Genomic DNA, 21,264 nt, shown 5'->3' on the forward strand with positions numbered 1-21,264 from the left:
CACTGAACAGTAATTGTCCCATGTGCTAGAGAAGAGCCAGTATTTGTCCATCTGTCTCATGGATGGAACTAACAGAAATACCAACACAACAAACAGAAAGCAACATGTAAGGAGCCCTTAGTTGTCTGTTTTCTTCCTTTGGATGTGGCTGGAATATGCTTTTAGCTGCCAGTAATGACAGTGCTGAATGATATACGTATGGGCATAGTTTTCACTCTTCTCCCAAGTTTTGTTCACCATTAATTATGATAAAGCTGGTATTGCTGTCAACATGGCATATATAAGAAGTATGATTGAAAAATGAAAAACAAATAAAACCCCAAAAAGGAAATGTGGTTCTAAGACAAAATAGATTTGAAAGGGCCATAAAAATTCAACCTTTTAGAAATACAATAAGAACTAAACTCATTTGATAGAAATATATTTAAAAAGTAAAGGGTTCTAAATACCCAAGATACCAAAAAGAAAAAAGGTCAAGGAGAAAACGGTGGTCATAGACCCTGTTGCTTTGAAGATAAGAGACTAAGAAGTAGTAAATCCTCTATTTGAAAAAGGTAAAGAACCTGGGCTTTAGTCAAAAATTCAGCCTAAAAGGCCTTTTCCACTTTTTTCAGATGGCGCTGTTATAACCAGCTCCAGTGACAAAGATCTAGCCTCTCTGTAATTATCTAGTTCACCTTGCCCTTGGACCATCAAACAAACTGGTCTAATCAGGGTTCCCTACTATGTCTTCAAGGGAAAGATTAGACCAGGTCACCTAGTCCCCAGAAAGACCTGCACCAGCCCCACATTCACACAGCTTAACTGGAAAGACAAAAATGCACTGGCAGAGCTGGTAGAGGCCATCAGTGATAACTGTGATGAGATCTGACATCATTCGGAGGCAAACTGAGAAAAAAAAAAAAGGCTCGAGAGCTTGCCACAAAACTAGTTTAACATCCTTAAATAAAAATCTTGTTAAAATCTCTAAATAAAAATAAAACATCCTCTTAAAACAAAACAAAAAGCTATTGAGGCACTAGACCCAGGGAATAAAAACTACCACATAACTTCCTATCCTACCCCAAAGATGATGAAATAAAGTCACACACACAAAAAGTATCTTTGGAAGATTTGAGACCTCACTAAAAATTAATGTTGTTTAATTAGAAAATGTTGAGAAATCTACTTTGCAATGTTTTAAATAGGAAAGCAACAGTTTCCTGTTTTAATCAGGTAGCAGCAGTAAACTTTTCATTCTATATTACTGATTCTGACAGGAGTCAACTATTTAGACCAGATGATACCTCTGACTTTGGTCAGTGTCACAAATCATTAAGAAAAACTTCTGGAGGGTCTTCCCTGATGGTCCAGTGGTAAAGAATCTGCCTTCCAATGCAGGGGACACAGGTTCGATCCCTGGTCAGGGAACTAAGATCCCAAATGCTGCAGGGGAACTAAGCTCACACGCCACAACTACTGACCCCACGCACCTCAACTAGAGAGAAGCCTGCACACTGCAAGAAAGAGCCCGTGTGCTGCAACTAAGACCCGACACAGCCATAAATAAATAAATAAATAAATAAAATAATTATAAAAAAAGAAAAACTTCTGGAGACATTGTGGGTGGATTATTGCTGGTGTTGTGAAAAAAGCTTATACTGTCAGGAGGATTTTGCAGCAAGTATGTGTGTATATCACATCCTCAAACCAACTAAAACTGGCTTTAAAAATAAAGAAATTTACTATCTTGCGTTGTAAGAAATTGGGAAGCAAGAGGGTTCAAGCCCTTAGGGTCTCGACAATGTCAGAAGGCATCCCTATTCTTTTTATCCTGTGTGCTGCCATCCTCGGCTCATTCATGATTTTGTCCTCAGGATTATCCCCCTCATCTAACAACAGGTAGAAATAAGCCACTCTTTTTTTTTTTGCCGTACGCGGGCCTCTCACTGTTATGGCCTCTCCCGTTGCGGAGCACAGGCTCAGGACGCGCAGGCTCAGCGGCCATGGCTCACGGGCCTAGCCGCTCCGCGGCATGTGGGATCCTCCCGGACCGGGGCACGAACCCATGTCCCCTGCATCGGCAGGCAGACTCTCAACCACTGAGCCACCAGGGAAGCCCATGTCACTCTTTACTAGTAGAAAATGGTCTAAGTGACCTTCTCTTGTAGCTCTGCCTCAAATTCACAAGCAGTTATAAAGTAGTGGAGAGAAAAGAGCAGCCTCAGACATGATGCATAAAGAGTCCCTTTATTATAAGTAATCAAAAGTAAACAAATACTCTCTTTAAACAAAAGTTAAATACGGCTGCCCAAAATGACTAAAATAATACAATGGCCAATAGTTAAACTCTCTCTTCATATATTATCACTACATGTATATCGCCCTCAACCTGATAACTTTTTACAGAGCGTTTCATTTTTCCTAAAAGGATATTACATTAATCACAATTTATTTAAATTATTCTGATATTACATTTATAAGAATCATCTCTTAAATATTTAAATACATTAGAATCATTTGGGGAAATTTCCCATTTCAACTCAATGAAAAATATTCATTATATTTATCCATTATATTTTATTCTTTTGGGAGTAAGTCACCTCCAGATCTCTTGGAATATTTCATCCTTTTCTACGAAAGTGTATGCGACTCAGAAGTTCTCTGAACTTCAGTATTAAGGAGTAGTTATTCATGTTTTCTTTCCATGTTTCATAAGTCCTTCTAAATTTGTCATAATAACTTTCTTTTTTCAAGTTGAAATCTGATCCAATTTTTTTTAAATAACTGTCTTTTTTCCATATTTCTCTCCAGGAGCCTTTGAATTTTTCCAAATAACTTTCTTTTTCAGATTCTTCCTTCCATATTCCTTCTCCTTTTTTTAAGGCTATTAATTCAGCTTTAAGTAAGTTTCTGTGAATTCTCCAATAGATTTTAGAATCATAATTTAGCCCTTTAACGAGAACAGTTTTGCCAAGGCCTCTTCTCAAAATTTCTTCATTCAGACTCACACTAAAATATCTACCCTTGAATAAAAAAATAACACAAGCCAATTATTTAATAAAGTTACTAGCATACCTGTAACACTTCATTTACTTTAAAATCAGTCATTCTTCAACTTGAGTCCTCCAAATAAAAGTCAAAAATATAAATGCAAAAGGGTCCTTAAGAGCTTAAAACAGTTAATGCTAAATCCAAGAATTTCATTACTAGAAGAGACCATTGCTCAAAGACAATTCACTCTTTTATAACATATAGTTCTCCACAGGCTCACTGGTCTCCTACCCAAAAATGTGCAGAAGCAATAAAGCACGAAAAGGGTTTTTTGGTTTTATTGTTGTCGTTTGGAGGGGAAATGGAGCACACACCAGATAGGTAAAATGACAGGAGGCCATAGCAAAAGAGAAACCAAAGAAAAGTAACGAAACTAAAAAGTAGACAAATGCAAAATGAAATGAATCATCACTGAACTGTTAATTTAGGTTCAGAAGTCCAGTGTTTGAGGAAGGCACTGGCATGTAAATACATTTTTAAAAGATGTCCCATAAAATAATGAACATAAAAATAGTCCTGGCCCTTGAATCTTCACCCTTCAGGAAATTTCATTCATACCTCACTGCCTAATGAAACCAGATGAATGGGATTTTTTTTTTTCTCGCTAATTTACAGTGTAAAGGAGATCCTGCTTAGCTATTTCCATAGTCCTTGTGGGATTTTAACTTAACAAGGTTAATTTTAACAAAGTATTAGTAATTTTATAGCTTCATTAGACAAGTAATTCACAGTTAAATTTTTTTAATGTGAAAACTAAAAATTTAAAGTAGGAAACATTTTCTAAGACTATATAAAGGAATAAAGTAACCTTTTGTTCCTTTAAATGCAGTAACTTTTGGTACATGATGATAAGCGGCTAAGAAATACAGTTTTAAAGGGATTATCATATTTGTCTCAATGTTTTAAATTTAATGAGCTGAACCAAAATAAAAATAATTAAAATTCAACCTCACACTACAGTAAAATTCAACAGAAGTAAATTACCGAAATTGCATAAAACATAATTTGGTCACCTTCTAGGAAAGAGTATAAGGTAAAGACAGATAAGGTAAAGTGTGGGCTCAGAAGCCAGGAAGAGCTGGGCTTGAATACCGGTTCTTCTACTTGGTTACCCGGAGTCCCCCCTGTAAAAGGGAATAAAATGATTCCATAGCGGGGTTTTGAGGATAAATAATATATACTCCTCAACTGAAAAGAGAAGTTAATATTTTCGTAAGGCCTTTGGGATCTTTTATATACTTCTGTATTATCAACTTAGTCAAGTGTAAGATGCTTCAACCAATCAGTATTGGATAATTCTTATTTTGAAAGAACTGAATGTGATCTGGACATGCAAAAATTAATGGATTTCACTAGGTGTTCTCTTAATAATTCACAAAGCTTTAATAATTAAAATAGTTATAATTCTAATCACTTTAATGTGAGGTTATTTTTCTCTTCAGATTATTCTTGTTTGTTACATAATAAGGAACTTTAAAAGTAAGAAAAATTACCCTTAATCCTGTTATAATAACATTTCAACTATTTTATTTTTCCATGTTCTTTTTTCAGTAATCGTCCACCAAAAGAAATTTGGAAGAAGGCACATCGAAGGACTCAAGACAGTGACAGGGCAACAGTAATGAAGCTCTCAGGCATCCGCAGTTACAGAATGGCTAATGGCCAGTCATAAAGGTAAGGAAACTCTGAGGCAATGTCTTCAGATGACTGACTACTGATCATGAATAGTATTTAAATAGGCTCAATTTAAATATGCCCAGTAGTATTAAATATGCTCAATGTTTTTAGAGTTCAAAGACTTATATGTTAAGGCATACCTATCTACAAGGTACTGGAGCAGAATGAGCAATATTTACCTTCGGAAAACACCCTTGCTCTTTGCAATTTTCAGTTGACAAGTCGCACTCAACAAGTGGTTTATAATAACAAGTGTGATATAATGTCCATAAATAAATGTATAAGATACTCCTTAAACTGGCAATGCCCAGAGTCAATAATAATTCGAAGTTTTTTAACTTTTTTAAAATTTTCTATTTTTTTCTATAATAAACATATAAACACAATTTTTTCTATAATAAATTTTATAGCAAAATTTATATATGAAACATCTAGTTCTCTATACATAATCACTGTGAGTCATACTTTAAAAAGACAAAAAAATTCAGTCTCATTATATATTCAAGGCTCTGATTAATGACGAGTTTATGTATTAAATAATAAGAATAAAATATTGCTAGTTATTTCTTCACACTACTTACCTTATTCACTAAAAGGTAGCAAAAGAGTGCTGAATTCTCCTTTCCAAGAAGTTGGAACCATACTACTTGGGAAGGTTTTAGCTCTTTTTGTAACCACACCTTCCCAGTTTCAGTGAGTTCTACTCCAGCCAACTTAACCAGCAAAGCACCACACGGCTCTTCTAAAAGGGTTAGGTAGAAGAGAGTTTTAGCTTTAATACCACGTTGCAAAAGCAAATTCCAAAGTCATTTGGGCTCCAAAAAACAACTGGATATATTATGTTTATTTATAAATACCCAGACTATCTAGATATAGATCCATTCATTTCTATAGTCAACCTGTCTTTTAAAACAATACAAGTATGTAACAGATGGAAATTTCAAAAACTCATTTCAGTAAGATCCAGAACAGGATGTGGGGTTTAACCAATTTACCTTTTTAAAAAAAATCTGCCAGATTTGGGCTTCCCTGGTGGCGCAGTGGTTGGGAGTCCGCCTGCCGACGCAGGGGACGCGGGTTCGTGCCCCGGTCTGGGAAGATCCCACGTGCCGCGTAGCGGCTGGGCCCGTGGGACGTGGCCGCTGGGCCTGCGCGTCCGGAGCCTGTGCTCCGCGGCGGGAGAGCCCACAGCAGTGAGAGGCCCGCGTACCGCAAAAAAAAAAAAAAAAAAAAAAAAAAATCTGCCAGATTTATTTCTCTGCACACATACACGTAATGCTACAAGATATGTCGTTCAATAATATAAGCTCCTACGACCAATAGGACTGTATAAACTGCGTTTTCACTTAATGTACTGAGGATATTTTCCCATCTCAATAAATATTGATTAATATCAACATTATTTTTTTTAATATACATTTTACAAAACTGACTTCCAGACAGGATTTTATCAATTTATTACCCAAGTAACATAGTGATAAGAAAGTCTGGGCAAACTCTTGATAAAATTTTAATCAATTAAACTTTAATAACAGGATTTTATTGCAGAAAAAGTTTATAACTTTCCATAAAGGATAATGGCTGACAAAAAAAAATCTTAATGACTTTTTTTTGAAAGAAATTATACATTTAACATATGTTAAACTCTTATACAAGTAGCTGAAAGTATAAAGTTAAGTTCATTTAATTACTAGGGAAAAAGTAATACTTGAGTTCAGGAAGATATCCTAGAAGTTTGCCACAATATTATTTGATGATAGAAAAACATTTTCTTTAGGGCATGTGTTCTTGAAACCTGTCCTAGAGTTTCAGTTAGATAAGTATCAAAAGGTGTAAGTAGGATTATGTCCTTAGAAAAATCTGTGGCACAGTAAATACACAAATTAGATTAAGGCAGAACATATAATAAAGACTAGATGAATTTAAATCATTGGTACGTAATGAGTTAAGGGAAGCTTGAAGATTCTGCGGTCTCTCTTCAATCCTTTAATGCTGCCATCAACACCAGCTGTCTTCCAATAAAACATCCTCTAGTCTTTAAGGCCAAAATTTTGGGGACCAAAAACATGAATCTAAGTCAACACTATCAACCTGAAGTATTAATGTCCTAATTCTTCACTTCACAAAAGGTCATTGGGATTCCTTTAAAATTAGCAATTCCCCATTAAGCATTTAAAATATGATGCGGCCAATAAAAATTTAAAAATAAATCTTCCAAGAACTAATCTACTGAATAAGGTTAGTTATATACATCATATATTTTTGCCCAAACAGTTGAGATTTTTTTGAAAAAGGAGATGCAACTTTTAATGCTTATGATGTCTAATTTTAGCTTTATGTGAATCCCTCTATCTTACCAGCTCTTCAACAAATCTTTTATGCACATATTTTAAAAAAGCCTAATTCATACTGTATTGGATGACACAGATGATGCCAAAGGTTATAAGGGGACAGCAACATGGGCTCCAGTGGAAGAGCCCAAGAGCAGGACTTGGGTTTTGCAGAATGAACAGAGAGGCAGGAGGAGGAAGAGGAAGTGAGTATGTCAAGTAAGGGAAAGACCATGGGAACCTGGAAAAAACGGCAGACGTAAGATGAATATGGAAGCAAATCACCACTAAGGAGTTTGCTATATTTCTTTTTTTTTTTTTTTTTTTTTTTTTTTGCGGTACGCGGGCCTCTCACTGTTGTGGCCTCTCCCATTGCGGAGCACAGGCTCCAGACATGCAGGCTTAGCAGCCATGGCTCACGGGCCCAGCCGCTCCGCGGCATGTGGGATCTTCCCGGACCGGAGCACGAACCCGTGTCCCCTGCATCGGCAGGTGGACTCTCAACCACTGCGCCACCAGGGAAGCCCAGAGTTTGCTATATTTCTGTTCCATCAGATGGGTCGGAAACTTCATAACTAAATATTCTAAAGGTTTTTATAAAGATAGTACATGATAGAAAAACAACTGATTTATACCCTCAATTTAGAAAACATTATAAGTGAATTCATGACAATGGACAATTTCACGAGACAGGAGTATCACATACGTCAAAAAGATTATTTTTTACCATCCCCGGATAGAAGAAGCTTTGAGTAATATCCTCATTAGACTGCAGGTTTTGTGACTACTGTAGGATCACATCCATTGTTTGCCACTATATACTGAGACTGTGACAAAACAGCAGGCATTCAGTAAACATTTATTGAAGAAATGAAGTGTCCTAAGAGTTCCGCTTCATAAAAATTTTCAGCTCTGTGTGTGTTTGCCTCCTCATCATACACACCAAAGATAAGAGCATGGAAGGAAGGGATATTACAGAATAGTCATGAGGAAGGAGTCTTGGAAATATTATAATTCTCTTCTTTGATGGTGGTGGAAACCATAAGCCAAAACTAGAAATAGAACACAAGCTCTCCATGCCAATACACATTCTACTACACCACACAGACTCTACTCTGATGTAGTTTTCTGAGCTAAATCTTTTTGGTTAGAATGGCCTTAACTTGGGGAGCCTGAATCCTAGCCTTCCTTACAATAAAATCAAAAGTCCATCCCTGGGACCTCCCTGGTGGCGCCGTGGTTAAGAATCCTCCTGCCAATGCAGGGGACACGGGTTCGATCCCTGGCCCAGGAAGATCCCACATGCTGCAGAGCAACTAAGCCCATGCACCACAACTACTGAGCCTGCGCACCACAACTACTGAAGCCCGCACTCCCCAGAGCCCACGTGCTGCAACTATTGAGCCCATGCACCACAGCTACTGAAGCCCACATGCTCTAGGGCCAACGTGCCACAACTTCTGAGCCCATGTGCTGCAACTACTGAAGCCTGCGCACCTCGAGCCTGTGCTCCGCAACAAGAGAAGCCACCGCAATGAGAAGCCCGCGTACCGCAATGAAGAGTAGCCCCTGTGTGCAGCAACAAAGACCAACGCAGCCAAAAAAATAAATTAATTAAAAAAATTAAAAAAAATAAAAGTCCATCTCTATCTTACAGGCCAGGTAGTAAAAATAGTGAAAGGAACATAAGGAGCTTTCAATTAACAGCTATTTTTAAATGAAAAAGATTATGCTGTAACATCTTATTATATCAGTCAAAATAGTGCTTGGAAAGCAACCTTCTAGTTCTACAACCATTTTATAAGTAAACAGGTTTAACAAATGAAAATGCAAAATGATCTCTTTAACATCAACAATTTATGTCAGTTACAAAAAGTATTAACACTACCGTTACATTTGTACTGGTTATCATCTGTTGGGACGAATAAGACATGTCTGTTTCTTTAACTTTTGCATCTGTATACATAAAGTTGTGGACTGGGTAGCAGAAAATCTGTTTTCTACCTTTGATTTCATCAACTGTTAGGTAGATGGCTTCATACATGGCCTTTAACTTCTATAGAAAATATTTAAATAAGTGGGGGAGAAAAGTAAGTTTCCTTTCAGCTCTAAAATTTTGATTGTTTGTACCAACTTGATAAACATTTTTATTTGATGTGAAACCCATTAATAACAATATGTGTATATGGCAATTAGAGTGCTGTGGCATTGCTCGACTTCTGGGGCAGATTCCCACTGAATACCATCCCTGAAGTTGTACGATGTACAGCCTGACAATCACAAGTGATGACCTTGCTGTCTAAGCACTAAAGAATCATCACTATTTCAGACAGGAGAGATTTAAATTATTGTAGCATTATTACAACAACTGAGAAGGTAGAGGACTTATGAAGTATAAACCATGCTTAGAGCTGAAATGGCCATTAAATGGCCATTAAATGGCCAAATAAACATCTCAGGTATCTTTCTTTAGGGAAAAATACTGTTTGATTTGTTAAAGAAGTCAATCATTTCAGGTATGTCTGGGGAAAAAAAATTAATCTTATTCCTTTGCAGCCCTATCTAATTGAACAGAGTGATATTTATTCATCTGAGGCTAAAGAAATAAGAATCCCTTTCTTCAAAACAGTAAAATAATATTAAGAAGATCTTTAAATATAACTCAGTTAATTCATTTGACAAATTTTGCCAAGTCTCTGCTGGCTAACAATTATTTTTCTAGGGACTGTAAATAATGAGATAGATAAGAAAAGTTCCCTGCCCACCAGGGGCTCACAGTTTAATAGAAGAATATAAACCTAGATATATAATTACAGGAAAATGTGTTTCAGTACTTTAATTGCAGTGTGTATAAATTGCTTGGGGGACAGGAAAGAAAGAGGCTAATTCTGCTTGGGAGTTAAGGAGAGCTTCACAGAAGAGCTGACATTTGAGCTAGATCCTAAAGAATCCACAGGAGCCAAGTCACTCTGGGCAAAGAACTATGCCCAGGGCATGAGAACACATGGAAGCAGCAGGCATGTCTGTGTGGCTGGGGGCTTTGCCATGAAGCAGGGAGAAATGGGAATTGCAGCAGCAAAGCTATGGACTCTGCCCAGCTCTCCAGCCTCCTTTGGTGTCTCTTGTCCCCTTCTTCCCTATGCCCTGGCCAGACGAGCCTTCACGTGATTACCAAAAGAGCCAACTCATCCCCACACATATTCTTCCTAGCCAGCCCCCTCCCATTCTTCGGGTATCTGATTAAATAGCAACTCCTCAGTGAGGCCTTCTCTGACTACTATATATGTAGGTTCGCCCTTCATACAACCTCCTATAATCCTCATCCTATACCCTGACCCTCTTCTTCAGCGCTCTCAGGACAATTTTTCATTTGTCTGTTGCCCATCTTCCACCTGTACTATAAGCTCCAAGGGGTAGAGTGGTCTTGTTTATTTCACTCCCCACGTACGGCTAGCATAGGACCTAGAACATAACATGTGCTCAATATTTGTGGAATAAATGCTTGAATGCCTGAATGAACCACTGAGTGGTTGAATGAGAAAAGGAGGGAAGGAAGAAAAGAAATCTAGAGCCAAATTAAATAGTTCTTGTATGTAAGTCAAGAATTTGGACTTTCCCTCATAGACAATGGAAAGTTACTAAAAATTAAAATGACTTTTTTTTGCTATTTTTAAAATAACTTCTAATAAAGGAACATTAAAATAGTTATTTAGTGTTATTATTTTTGCACCTTACTTACTTCTCCATGAAGATATAATAGGTAAAGTAATGGGAATATGTTCAATCTCTAAACCATTCTCGGTTATTCGGCGTAGTCGTCCTCGTAGTTTAACATTCCTTCTTATAAATTCTACTGGAATATCTGAAGGACTTGTGAATTTTGATGTCTGTTGATTTACAAGGAGAAAAATATAACATTTTACTACCATTTTCATATTAAAATTAAGCATGTCAAATTCTCTAAACATTTTAAAGAAGATATAACCACTGGAAATTTTTAATTTGGTTCTTAATTTTATATTAAAATTTTAATAAGATTTAACACAAAGTGTTTATGGGAACATTATTTAGAAATATTTAGTCATTATTTTACTATTTCAAGCTACTCTATAGAGAACATTAAACAGACTCCTAATTTCTAAAAGCCTACATCCTCGAAATATGACACAATCCATCAAAAAGCAGTGAGTCTAAACATGGTACCACACAAATCTGGCTAAAGAGTCACTATCCTACACTATAGATGTACCATCTATTCATGCAGGTACTGCTGGGAGAACCTAACCAAAACTGAGGCAAGTTAAATTTGACTACTAATCAACAAGGTTTTTTCCCTTGTTTTTTATCTCATAGGAGAAAAAGGCCCCTCCCAAAAGGCCAACATTAGGAATTTATTTAAATACCTAACACCTTGGAGTTAGTCAACATTTTATACCTGTGTCTTCCATATTAACAGTACTATAGAGATAACCTTAACTCATAATCATGGCTGGGTGAGAACCTCATACAGGCAGAAGGATAGTAAGATAGATCCTATCTTACTTCCTAAGATAGTGAAGTTGGTCTAAACATTAAAAAAAATTTTTTTCAAACAAGAAAAATATTGTAGCAGACAAATCCAGAATGTGGAACATTAAAAATGGGATAAATGACTTGGTTACTCTAACAAATCAATGGCGTAAAGGGGAAAAAATGGGGGTGGGGTTCTAGACTGTTATAAAATAAATGAGTCATAAGAGATATAACAAACAAACGCAATATATGGACCATTTGAATCCTGATTCGAACAGATCATCTATTGAAAAAAGACACCACTGAGACAATCAAGGAACTCTTAATATGGTCTGGGTATTAGATGATGCTAAGGGGTTATTAATTATCTTAGATGTGATAACGTTCTAGGACAGACGGACACTGTGAGTCTCCTGATGTGGCACAACAGGAAGCAGTATACACCGTCACCTTCTTGTTCACACTAAATCTACCAAGGAAACACAAATCTAGACTGTGGGACATTCTCTAAGACAAGTGGCTTGGGCTCTTCAAAAATGGCAGTGTCATGACAGACAAAAATTAAACATAAAGTGGGATAAAAGTCTAGATTAAAGGAGACTAAAGAGACATTACAACTAAATACAGTGTGTGATCCTGGGCTGAACCTTAGACTGGGGAAAAAACAGCTACAAAGGATATTTTCAGAAGATAAATATGAATATGAACTGGATTTTAGATATTACTGCAAAAATATTAAATTTATTAGCTGTGATATTAATGTGACTATGTAGGAAAATATCCCTGCTCTTAGGAAGTACACTATGAAGTCCTTATGGGACAAGTTCCATCATGTCTGCAACTTGCTTTCAAATGGTTTCACTGAGGGAGAGAGAGAAAGCACAACCATGGCAAAAATGTTAACAACTGGTGAATCTAGATAAAAAGGAGGTGACTGCTTTTTCTGGGGAAAACACTGTGAGGAAAAAGATTCTGAAGGTATGTATTGTCAGCATTCATTCAAGAATGTGGAATATGCAGAACATAAACAAAAGGGAAGAGAAATCCTAAATCAAACACACATGAAAAGTTTGAGTGAGTCACCTGACAGAAGTTGTCTATGAAAAGTTTATGGGAAAGACACAGAAATGTGGGCTAAACATCCACATAGATGGCTCCCAATATGGTTCTGTGACATCCCTAGGGTAGCACTGATGAGTTAATGTCAATGGGAGGGGAACTCTAGGAGTAAGCCACAGGGCTCTGACCTGGATCCTCTCCTGTTTAATACGATCACCAGTGACTTGAATGAGAGCGTAAGGATCGAACATCAGCAGGTCTGATGCTTGGAAGGGTATGAATACTAAGTCGGAGTTAGTATTTTAAAAGATCCTGACAGGGCTTCCCTGGTGGCGCAGTGGTTGAGAGTCCGCCTGCCGATGCAGGGGACATGGGTTTGTGCCCTGGTCCGGGAAGATCCCACATGCCGCGGAGCGGCTGGGCCCGTGAGCCATGGCCGCTGAGCCTGCGCATCTGGAGCCTGTGCTCTGCAACAGGAGAGGCCACAACAGTGAGAGGCCCGCGTACCGCAAAAAAAAAAAAAAAAAAAAAAAAAGATCCTGACAATTAGAATGAATGGCTACAACATAAAAGTCTGCCCCTGTATCCTCCCAAACTAAAGGATAGAAGAGAATAAAGCAGCATATATGGAAAAGATTTACAGGTTTTAGTTAATTGTGAACTCAAGATGAGTGAAAATGTGACAAGGCTGCCAAAAACAAAAAGTGCAAACTCCCTCTCCTCTTTGCCCAGCCCCCCCACAACTCCCCTCTGCAAAGTTCCACCCAAAGCAACATTATTAGAAGCAGGATCCAGAACAAGAGAGGTGAGGGAGCGAATACTCTAAATCAGGCTCTAAGTGGAATCTATCTGGCTGTTCTGGGTGTCATATTTCATAAAAGACTTCATCGAACTGGAACAAAGCCAGAAGAGGAGAAAAAAGATGGTAAAGAGCCTGGAAACTACATCACCTGAGAAAACCAAGAGTATTTTGCCCAAGGAAGCAAGACTTAGAAGGAGTAGAGAGGGACATTAAAGATGTCTTCAACTACTACAGGTCCATCCTTTAAATTCTGAGGTGTTTTCGTTAAAGGATACACATAAAAGGGCAAAAGTGTGCCCTGATGTTTGGAGTTTTGGAAGTTATTAAGGAGCTAGGGGAGGAAATGGAAAAACGTAGAACCCAATGTTCTACTTTCACGAAGCTCACAGTCTATGTGAAGAACCTCTAAAGGCAGATCCCACTGCATCTACCTCATGATGGGAGGAATCCAATAATCCCTCAACAGCCAAAAGTTCAGTGCAGCATTTCTGTGACACAGAACGCATCATCTGGAAGAGGAAAAGACAATATGCATAAAACCAGAATACAACTATAGAGCAACACATGAATAGGTTTAATATAAAGTGTAAGTGCTAAAGGGTCAAAATGGAAAGGATAGGAACACCTGAGGAAGACATCTTTCAACAAAAAAATCCTGAGTTTGTGATAAACACAGCCTGCTCTCCGGAGCAGGCAGAAAGATGATCCCACTAACAAGGGTGCTATGCCCAAGCTTCAGAGGGTGAAGGGCAGTCCTAAAGGCAAACAGACAAAAGCTGGAAGCATCGCAGTGAAGAGAAAATAATAAGCGTTTTAAATTCAGGAAGATGTCATATGAAATCCAGTTCTGCCATGTACTAGCCGGATGATCTTGTCAGAGTTATTTCTCTGACCATCCATCTCCTCATCTATAAAAGTTAGGCATAAGAATACCTCTATCACAGAATTATTTTACCTATTAAATGAAATTATATATATAAAGGGCTCAGCACAGTACCAAACTTAATAATCTTTTTTATTTTTTAAATACGAAATTTGGAATTGTCAATCTGTAACTGAAAGAATATGAGAAACTGATAAACTCTCAAAGGGAAGAAGAAGGAGAGAAAACCAGCAATCCAAAAAGAAAGCTGGAGAGGAATTATCAAGGCTCCTTGTGGCAAGATATCAATGCAACATCCATTCCCAAACCCATTCTCCCTTGCCAACATGCTCTGTATGGGGTGGAAAAGCCAAACGGCCACTTGCCCAGCCTACCTTCCCCAGCTAGAGGTGGCCATGTGACAAAAGGATGTGAGCAAAGGTCTACAGAGGGCTTCCAGGAACATTTTTGCTTTTTGCACAAAAGGAAAAGATGCGGCTTGCACCTTCCTTCCTTTTTCCTCTCCTCCTGCCTTGAGCAGCCTGCTATAGCAGCCATCTGTGCCATGAGGAAAGGCAAGGAAAATCAGACAGACCTAAATTCTATGTTACTGAGTCGGGGAAGCAATGCTAGTAGCCTCTAACCTCCAAACTTCTTGTGACATGAGAAAAATCAACTTTTTAATTGGTTAAGCCACTGTTGATTGGGGTTTCTCTTATTTCTAGCTAAACATCTCCAACTGTTCTATAACAGAGTTTTTTATCCCCTAATGTTCCAATGTTCTTTTTGTCTTCCTTAGTCTGCTCTTCTCATCACTATTATCAAAAACCATAAAATCTAAGAAAAAGACACCAAACTTAAGTCTAAAATAAATAACGTCATAACTATATATATATATATATATATATATATATATATAAAATTGAATAACTTGCATAAGTCAATGACGTACCTAACATAAGCAGGATTAGGACATGAAAGTCAATGAGAAAAAAAAAAAGAATTAAAGTCAGTGAGAATAAAAGTGAACATAATAAACAGTAACACACTCTGCTTTTTTTTTTTTGCGGTACGCGGGCCTCACTGTTGTGGCCTCTCCCGTTGCGAAGCACAGGCTCCAGACGCGCAGGCTCAGGGTCCACGGCTCACGGGCCTAGCCACTCCGCGGCATGTGGGATCTTCCCGGACCGGGGCACGAACCCATGTCCCCTGCATCGGCAGGCGGACTCTCAACCACTGCGCCACCAGGGAAGTCCGTCACACGCTGCTTTTAATATTACCAAAGTGAAGTACTGAACTATATACTAAAAATAATGAAAAACTTACAATGATCTCTAACTGATTCATGTGTTTTTTTAAGGGCTAATAAGAGAAATGATCCCTCAGCACTATTTTCCCCTTAACTCTTAATCAGATAATTTAATATTTTGGCAATTTTGGAAACTTCAAACTACAGATATGTCATGGAATGTAGAAATATAAGAAAATGAAAAAAGTAGAACGAAAAGAACTAAAGTTTCAAAAGCTCCATTCTAGAAGAATATACATAGGCTAAAAATGAATGACTTACAAAATCATGGAGGTCTTATAAGAAAGAGCCTATTAAATATAAGATTAAAAATGAGTTCAAGACCCCCCCCACCCCAAAAAAGACAGCCACTTCAATAAATGGTGCTGGGAAAACCGGACAGCTACATGTCGAAGAGTGAAACTGGACTACACTCCATGCATAAAAATAAATTCAAAATGGATTAAAGACTTAAACGTAAGGCCTGAAACCATAAACCTTCTAGAATAAAACGCAGGCAGTATGCTCTTTGCCATCAGTCTTATTAGTACTTTTTTGGATATGCCTCCTCAGGCAAAGGAAACAAAAGTGAAAATAAACAAATCGGACATCAAACTAAAAAGCTTTTGCACAGTGAAGGAAACTGTCAACAAAACAAATAGGCAGCCTACTGAATTCGAGAAGATATTTACAAGTGATATATCCAATAAGAGCTTAATTTCCAAAATATACACAGAAGTTATACAATTCAGCAACAAAAAAACAAACAACCCAATTAAAATATGGGCAGAAGACCTAAAGATATATTTTTCCGAAGAAGGTATACAGATGGTCAACAGGCACACGAAAAGATGCTCGACATCACTAATCATCAGGGAAATGCAAATCAAAACCACAATGAGATATCACCTCACACTTGTCCGAATGGCTATTATCATAAAGACAACAAATAACAAGTGTTGGTGAGGATGTGGAGAAAAGGGAACCCTCGTGAACTGTTGGTGGGAATATAAATTGGTTTTGCCACTATGCAGAACAGTATGGAGGTTCCTCAAAAAATTAAAAATACAACTACCATATAACTGAGCAATTCCACTCCTGGGTATTTGTCCAAAGAAAACGAAAACACTAATTTGAAAAGATATATGTACTCACATGTTCACTGCAGCATCATTTACAGTGGCCAAGATATGGAAGCAACCTAAATGCCTATCGATAGATGAATGGATAAAGAAGATGTGGTATGTATATATACAATGGAGTATTACTCAGCCATAAAAAGAATGGAATCTTGCCACTTGCAACAACATGGATGGACCTAGAGAGTATTATGCTAAATGAATAAGTCAGACAGAGAAAGACAAATACTGTATGATTTCACTTATACGTGGACCCTGAAACATAAATGAACAAATGCAACAAAACAGAAACACAGTCATACATACAGAGAACAAACAGGTGGTTGCCAGAGGGGAGGGGAGTGAGGGAAGGAAAGAAATAGGTAAGGGAGATAGGACTAGGAGATAAACTTCTAGTTACAAAATAAATGAGTCACAGGTATGACGTGTACAGCATGGGGAATTTAGTCAGTAATTATGCAATATCTTTGTATGGTGACATGGTAACTAGACTCGTGGTGATCATTTTGAAATGTATTGAAATATCAAATCACTACGTTGTGTAACAGGAAGTAACCCAGTGTTGTAGGTCAATTTTACTTCAAAAACAAACTCATAGAAAAAGATCAGATTTATGGTTAGGAGAGGTGGGGGTAGGGGAAGGGGGAACTTGGAAGGTACAAACTTCTAGTTATAAGATAAACAAGTACTAGGGATGTAATGTTCAACATGATTAATATAATGAACACTGCTGTAAGTTATCTATGAAAGTGGTTGAGAGAGGAAATTCTAAGACTTCTCATCACAAGGAAAAAAATTTTTTTCTATTTATTTAATTTCATATCTATATGAGATGATGGATGTTCACTAAATTTACTGTGGTGATCATTTCATGAGGTATGAAAGTCAAATCATTATGCTGTACATCTTAAACTTATACTTTCACTGTATGTCAATTACCTCTCAGTTTAAAAAGATGAGTGCAAGGCACTAAAACAAAAAGAAGGGAAAAGAGAGACAAAAGTTTTGAAATTGGTGTCTGGGTGAAAAGGCAACAGTTGGAAAAGATATAGTATGATAAAGTAATGGGGTGTAGTCAATGATAATACAAAACAATATAGAGATAAGTGTAGGAAATAAATATATATAGAAGCAATATATCCATCGCAGTTGGATGACACATGACACTGACACCGAACATGACACTGAAATTACATCCTATGATAAAAATAAAGTGTATTAAAAAAATACTTGTAAATCTTGAATTATCAAATGGATCTCCACAATGTCTATTATTAATACATTATTGAAAGGGCAAAAAAATACACTAAATGAAAGCATAAATTATTTAGTTCTAAGGGACATAATTCAACGGCGATTTAAATTTAATACCACCATAGGAAACACTTTTGACTGTTTTCAACATCTGAAATGCAAATTTAGTGGTTACACCATTCTAGCAAATTAAATCCTTTTCAGATTCCTTTTTAAGCAGGAAGAAAAATGATTATGGAAATACAGGCTGTGCAATTACTTTCCATAAAATCCTGTGGATGTGTTACTTTCAAACCAACATCTTAAAATATGTTCATTGTTCTAAAATACTATTTAAAAGCTTCTAATATGAATAACAAAATGATACACTGCTTGAGATATCATCTTTCTCGTTTGAAGTGAGAAAAATTAACTGTCTGGTGCTTATCATAATGTCTCCTTCATTTTTTTAACTTACCAGTCGAACACTTCTTAGAAGTAACATTACTCCAGCTATGGCCATTACGGTGCTGATGTTCTTCAAAAAGAGATTTAATGATTAATCCTAATTATTATTCACAATAGTGAAAGTACTAATTAGAAGGCAGAAAAAAAAATCCTCTCTGTACCTAACTGCCCAAATAAGGCATATCCTTCAACTAAAGGTCCACTTCTTCCAAAAAAACTAACTACCCACCCGCCCATTAATCTTCCCCTTTTTCTCCAACCAAACTGGCACGCACAGTAGTAATATACATAATATGGTACTGCTCTCTATTGATTGTATTGCTTTAACCATGAGTTCCCTGAATGCATGAATTAGTCTAATACTTACTTCTTCTGCAAGACCCACAGGAACTCTATAACCCTGAGTCTGCAGGCAGAATTTAAGTATCTGGTAGAAAACTTTATCACCAAAACCTTAAAATATAGCACTTGGGAAATACATGTTGCAAACAGTTGGGAAAAACTTAGCGATACCTTTGAAGTGCTTCGTTTAAACTGAAACAGACCTAAGGGAGTTTAATTAATTTAATAAGGATACTGTAATTCCCTCAACAGTGGTAATCTAACATGCTTTCCTTCAATAAATACAACTAAGCATATAAGAGATGAAGTTGAAAATATACACAAGGGTACATTCCATGATTGGATTATTTGGAATGAACTATCCATGTGCTTGCTAACTTAACACTGTTTCCTCCCCAATACTGATGAGGTTATTTTTTAATTTGTAATAACCAATGCATCTCTTCCTGCTTACCTGGAAGAACCAAGGCCTTGTCAATTAACATATATGTGTGTGCATATTCACATATATATATTGCATTAATGCTACCAATATTTATATAGCACTTACTAAGTGGTATTTACTACTCTAAGGACTGGGCTGCACTGGTGAGTGAAAACAGATACGGTCCTGGCTCTTGTGCTGCTTGGCTGCAAAGTATTTGCAAAGCTGATGATCCTACTCAATTTCCCAGCAGAATTCAACAAAGTTAATCACTCCATCTGAACACATACTCTTCACTTGGCTTCCAGGACACCTGGTTTTCCCGATTTTCCTCCTCCTCTCTGTCTGTTCCTTCCTAGTCTTTGCTGACCTCCTTTTCAGGCCCCAAATTCTAAATGTTAGAGAGGCCCCCAGGTCTCAGTTCTAGGGCTTCTTCAGGAGCTTTTCTGACTGGCTCCAAGACGTCATCCAAGCTTTAAATACTACTCAAGGTTTATGCAGCCCATTCCCAAAGTTATATGCCCAGTTCTGATTTCCCTTCAATACATGACTCCTGTCTCCAGTTGCCTAGAACATCTACAGCTACGTTTAGAAGTCTAATGACCATCTTCAAGTTCACTCATCTCCATCTAGAGGTCTCATACGCATCCTCAAGTTCACACGTGCAAAAAGCTCCCTAGATTTCCCTAACAATTCATTTATCCCAACTCCTCTATATCAGCAATTTCCAACACCATTCACGAAGCAGGCAGCCCCCTTTATTCCTCTCTTTGTTAGAAAGAAAGGAATCACCACAATCCTCTCTTGTCTAGTCGCCGAAAGTGCAGCCTCCCTCCCCCCCGCCCCCGCCCTTTGTTGGAACTCCAATGGCCTCTCACTGCATTAAAGAAATGAACTCCTCCATTCTCCCCAGGCCTATGGAGTTACATGCCCTGCTTTGGTGTCTGCCCGGCCCTTCCCAACCGCCCCCGCGGCCCCGCACACGCTGCCCTGACCGGGCGGCCCCCGAGCTGCTCCCCCGCGGCCTTCCATGCCTCCCCGGCCCGGCGGGTCCGCTGCCCGGGCCTCCCCAGGACGCGTCTCCCTCAGGCCCGCGCCCACCACCTGCCCGGCCGGCGGGTCTGCGGTACCCGGACGAGACGCAGGTGGTCGTCTGCCCATTGCGAGATCCACGCCACCACATTGGGCGCCGCTCGGTCCCGGTCCGGCGGCGGGGTGCCGGTGGCCGCGGGCCTCCCCGCCATGTTCCCAGCCTCCCGCGAGCCCGCGCCGCCTCTTTGACCGGGCGACAGGGGGCGCCGCTCTCCGCGAGAGGGCGAACGTGTTCGCGTTCCTCCGGCTGGAGGGGAAGCCGTCCAAGCGGACCGCCGGGTCCCCTTCTCCGCAGCCTAGGAGTGGCCGGGGGCAGGCCTCCCAACCCATAATGAGATATCTTCACAGTGACCCCAGCATTTATGCAGGGTTTTCCCACAGCGCAGGAGCTCTCTGTGATACGGGGACAGGAGCTACAGAATTCCTGGCCATGCTGATGGGAGATGATCACTTTCAACTCGCTTAACTCACATCTGTGGGTAGCATGTGCCACACAAGAAAGAAAACTGAAGTAGATCATTCCTTACACCTGCTCCCAAATATAACAAGATGCGTATTTCTTATAGTTGAATTGTTGCTTCCTAAGCCAAATATGCTCTAAATCTTTGAACTGTTAATTGATTAAATGTAGGGAGCTGACATATTCCAAAAATCAATACATGGATATTAACTTATTGCGGTAATCATTTTGCAGTATATGCTTATATCAGATCATTATGGTGTACACCTAAAACTAGGAAGTGTTATGTCAATTATATATCAATAAAAAATCAATACAGTTAGTGTATTTTAAAACAAACAAAAATAAGTCACAGTACAGTGCAAATTATATAATATTTATGTAAAAAAAAATTGTGTGTCTGAACCATGAAAAGCTGTGCAAGAAACCTGTAACAGGGATTACCCCTGGGAGGAAGGATTTGGGGGTAGGAATGGGAGGGAAGTTTCACTATCTGCCGGCTCTAACAGAACATTTTGCAAAGACAGAAATGTTCTGTATCTG

The 21,264-nt window shown here is 38.3% G+C and overlaps 1 protein-coding gene across 5 annotated transcripts; it reads right to left on the minus strand.

Annotated features, from left to right (window-relative positions):
* Positions 1-2,210: 2,210 nt before the first annotated feature.
* Positions 2,211-20,446, minus strand: C5H3orf33 (chromosome 5 C3orf33 homolog). Of its 5 annotated transcripts, none has more exons than XM_067737819.1 (5): positions 20,300-20,446; positions 18,414-18,473; positions 10,780-10,927; positions 5,292-5,452; positions 2,211-3,005 (listed from the first exon to the last, which is right to left on the minus strand). In XM_067737819.1, the coding sequence occupies exons 1-5, from the start codon at positions 20,411-20,413 to the stop codon at positions 2,604-2,606; spliced, it is 885 nt and encodes a 294-aa protein (XP_067593920.1). In that variant the 5' UTR covers positions 20,414-20,446; the 3' UTR covers positions 2,211-2,603. The 5 variants fall into 5 exon arrangements, with proteins under 5 accessions (XP_067593920.1, XP_067593919.1, XP_067593923.1 ...); XM_067737818.1 differs by having other exon boundaries at positions 20,274-20,438; XM_067737822.1 differs by lacking the exons at positions 18,414-18,473; positions 20,300-20,446 and adding exons at positions 13,845-13,922; positions 16,719-16,763.
* Positions 20,447-21,264: the final 818 nt, after the last annotated feature.

This window comes from Pseudorca crassidens, chromosome 5, assembly GCF_039906515.1.
Source record: "Pseudorca crassidens isolate mPseCra1 chromosome 5, mPseCra1.hap1, whole genome shotgun sequence".
NCBI classification, from domain to species: domain Eukaryota; kingdom Metazoa; phylum Chordata; class Mammalia; order Artiodactyla; family Delphinidae; genus Pseudorca; species Pseudorca crassidens.

Excerpts from the sequence above, each read along its gene's own strand:
- C5H3orf33 (XM_067737819.1), bottom strand. The coding sequence starts at position 20,413 with ATGGCGGGGAGGCCCGCGGCCACCGGCACCCCGCCGCCGGACCGGGAC. Across the intron at positions 5,453-10,779 it reads TATTATATCTTCATGGAGAA|AAGAGCCGTGTGGTGCTTTG; the intron begins GTAAGTAAGGTG and ends TAACCCTTTTAG. Across the intron at positions 3,006-5,291 it reads GCTACCTTTTAGTGAATAAG|GGTAGATATTTTAGTGTGAG; the intron begins GTAAGTAGTGTG and ends TTTTTATTCAAG.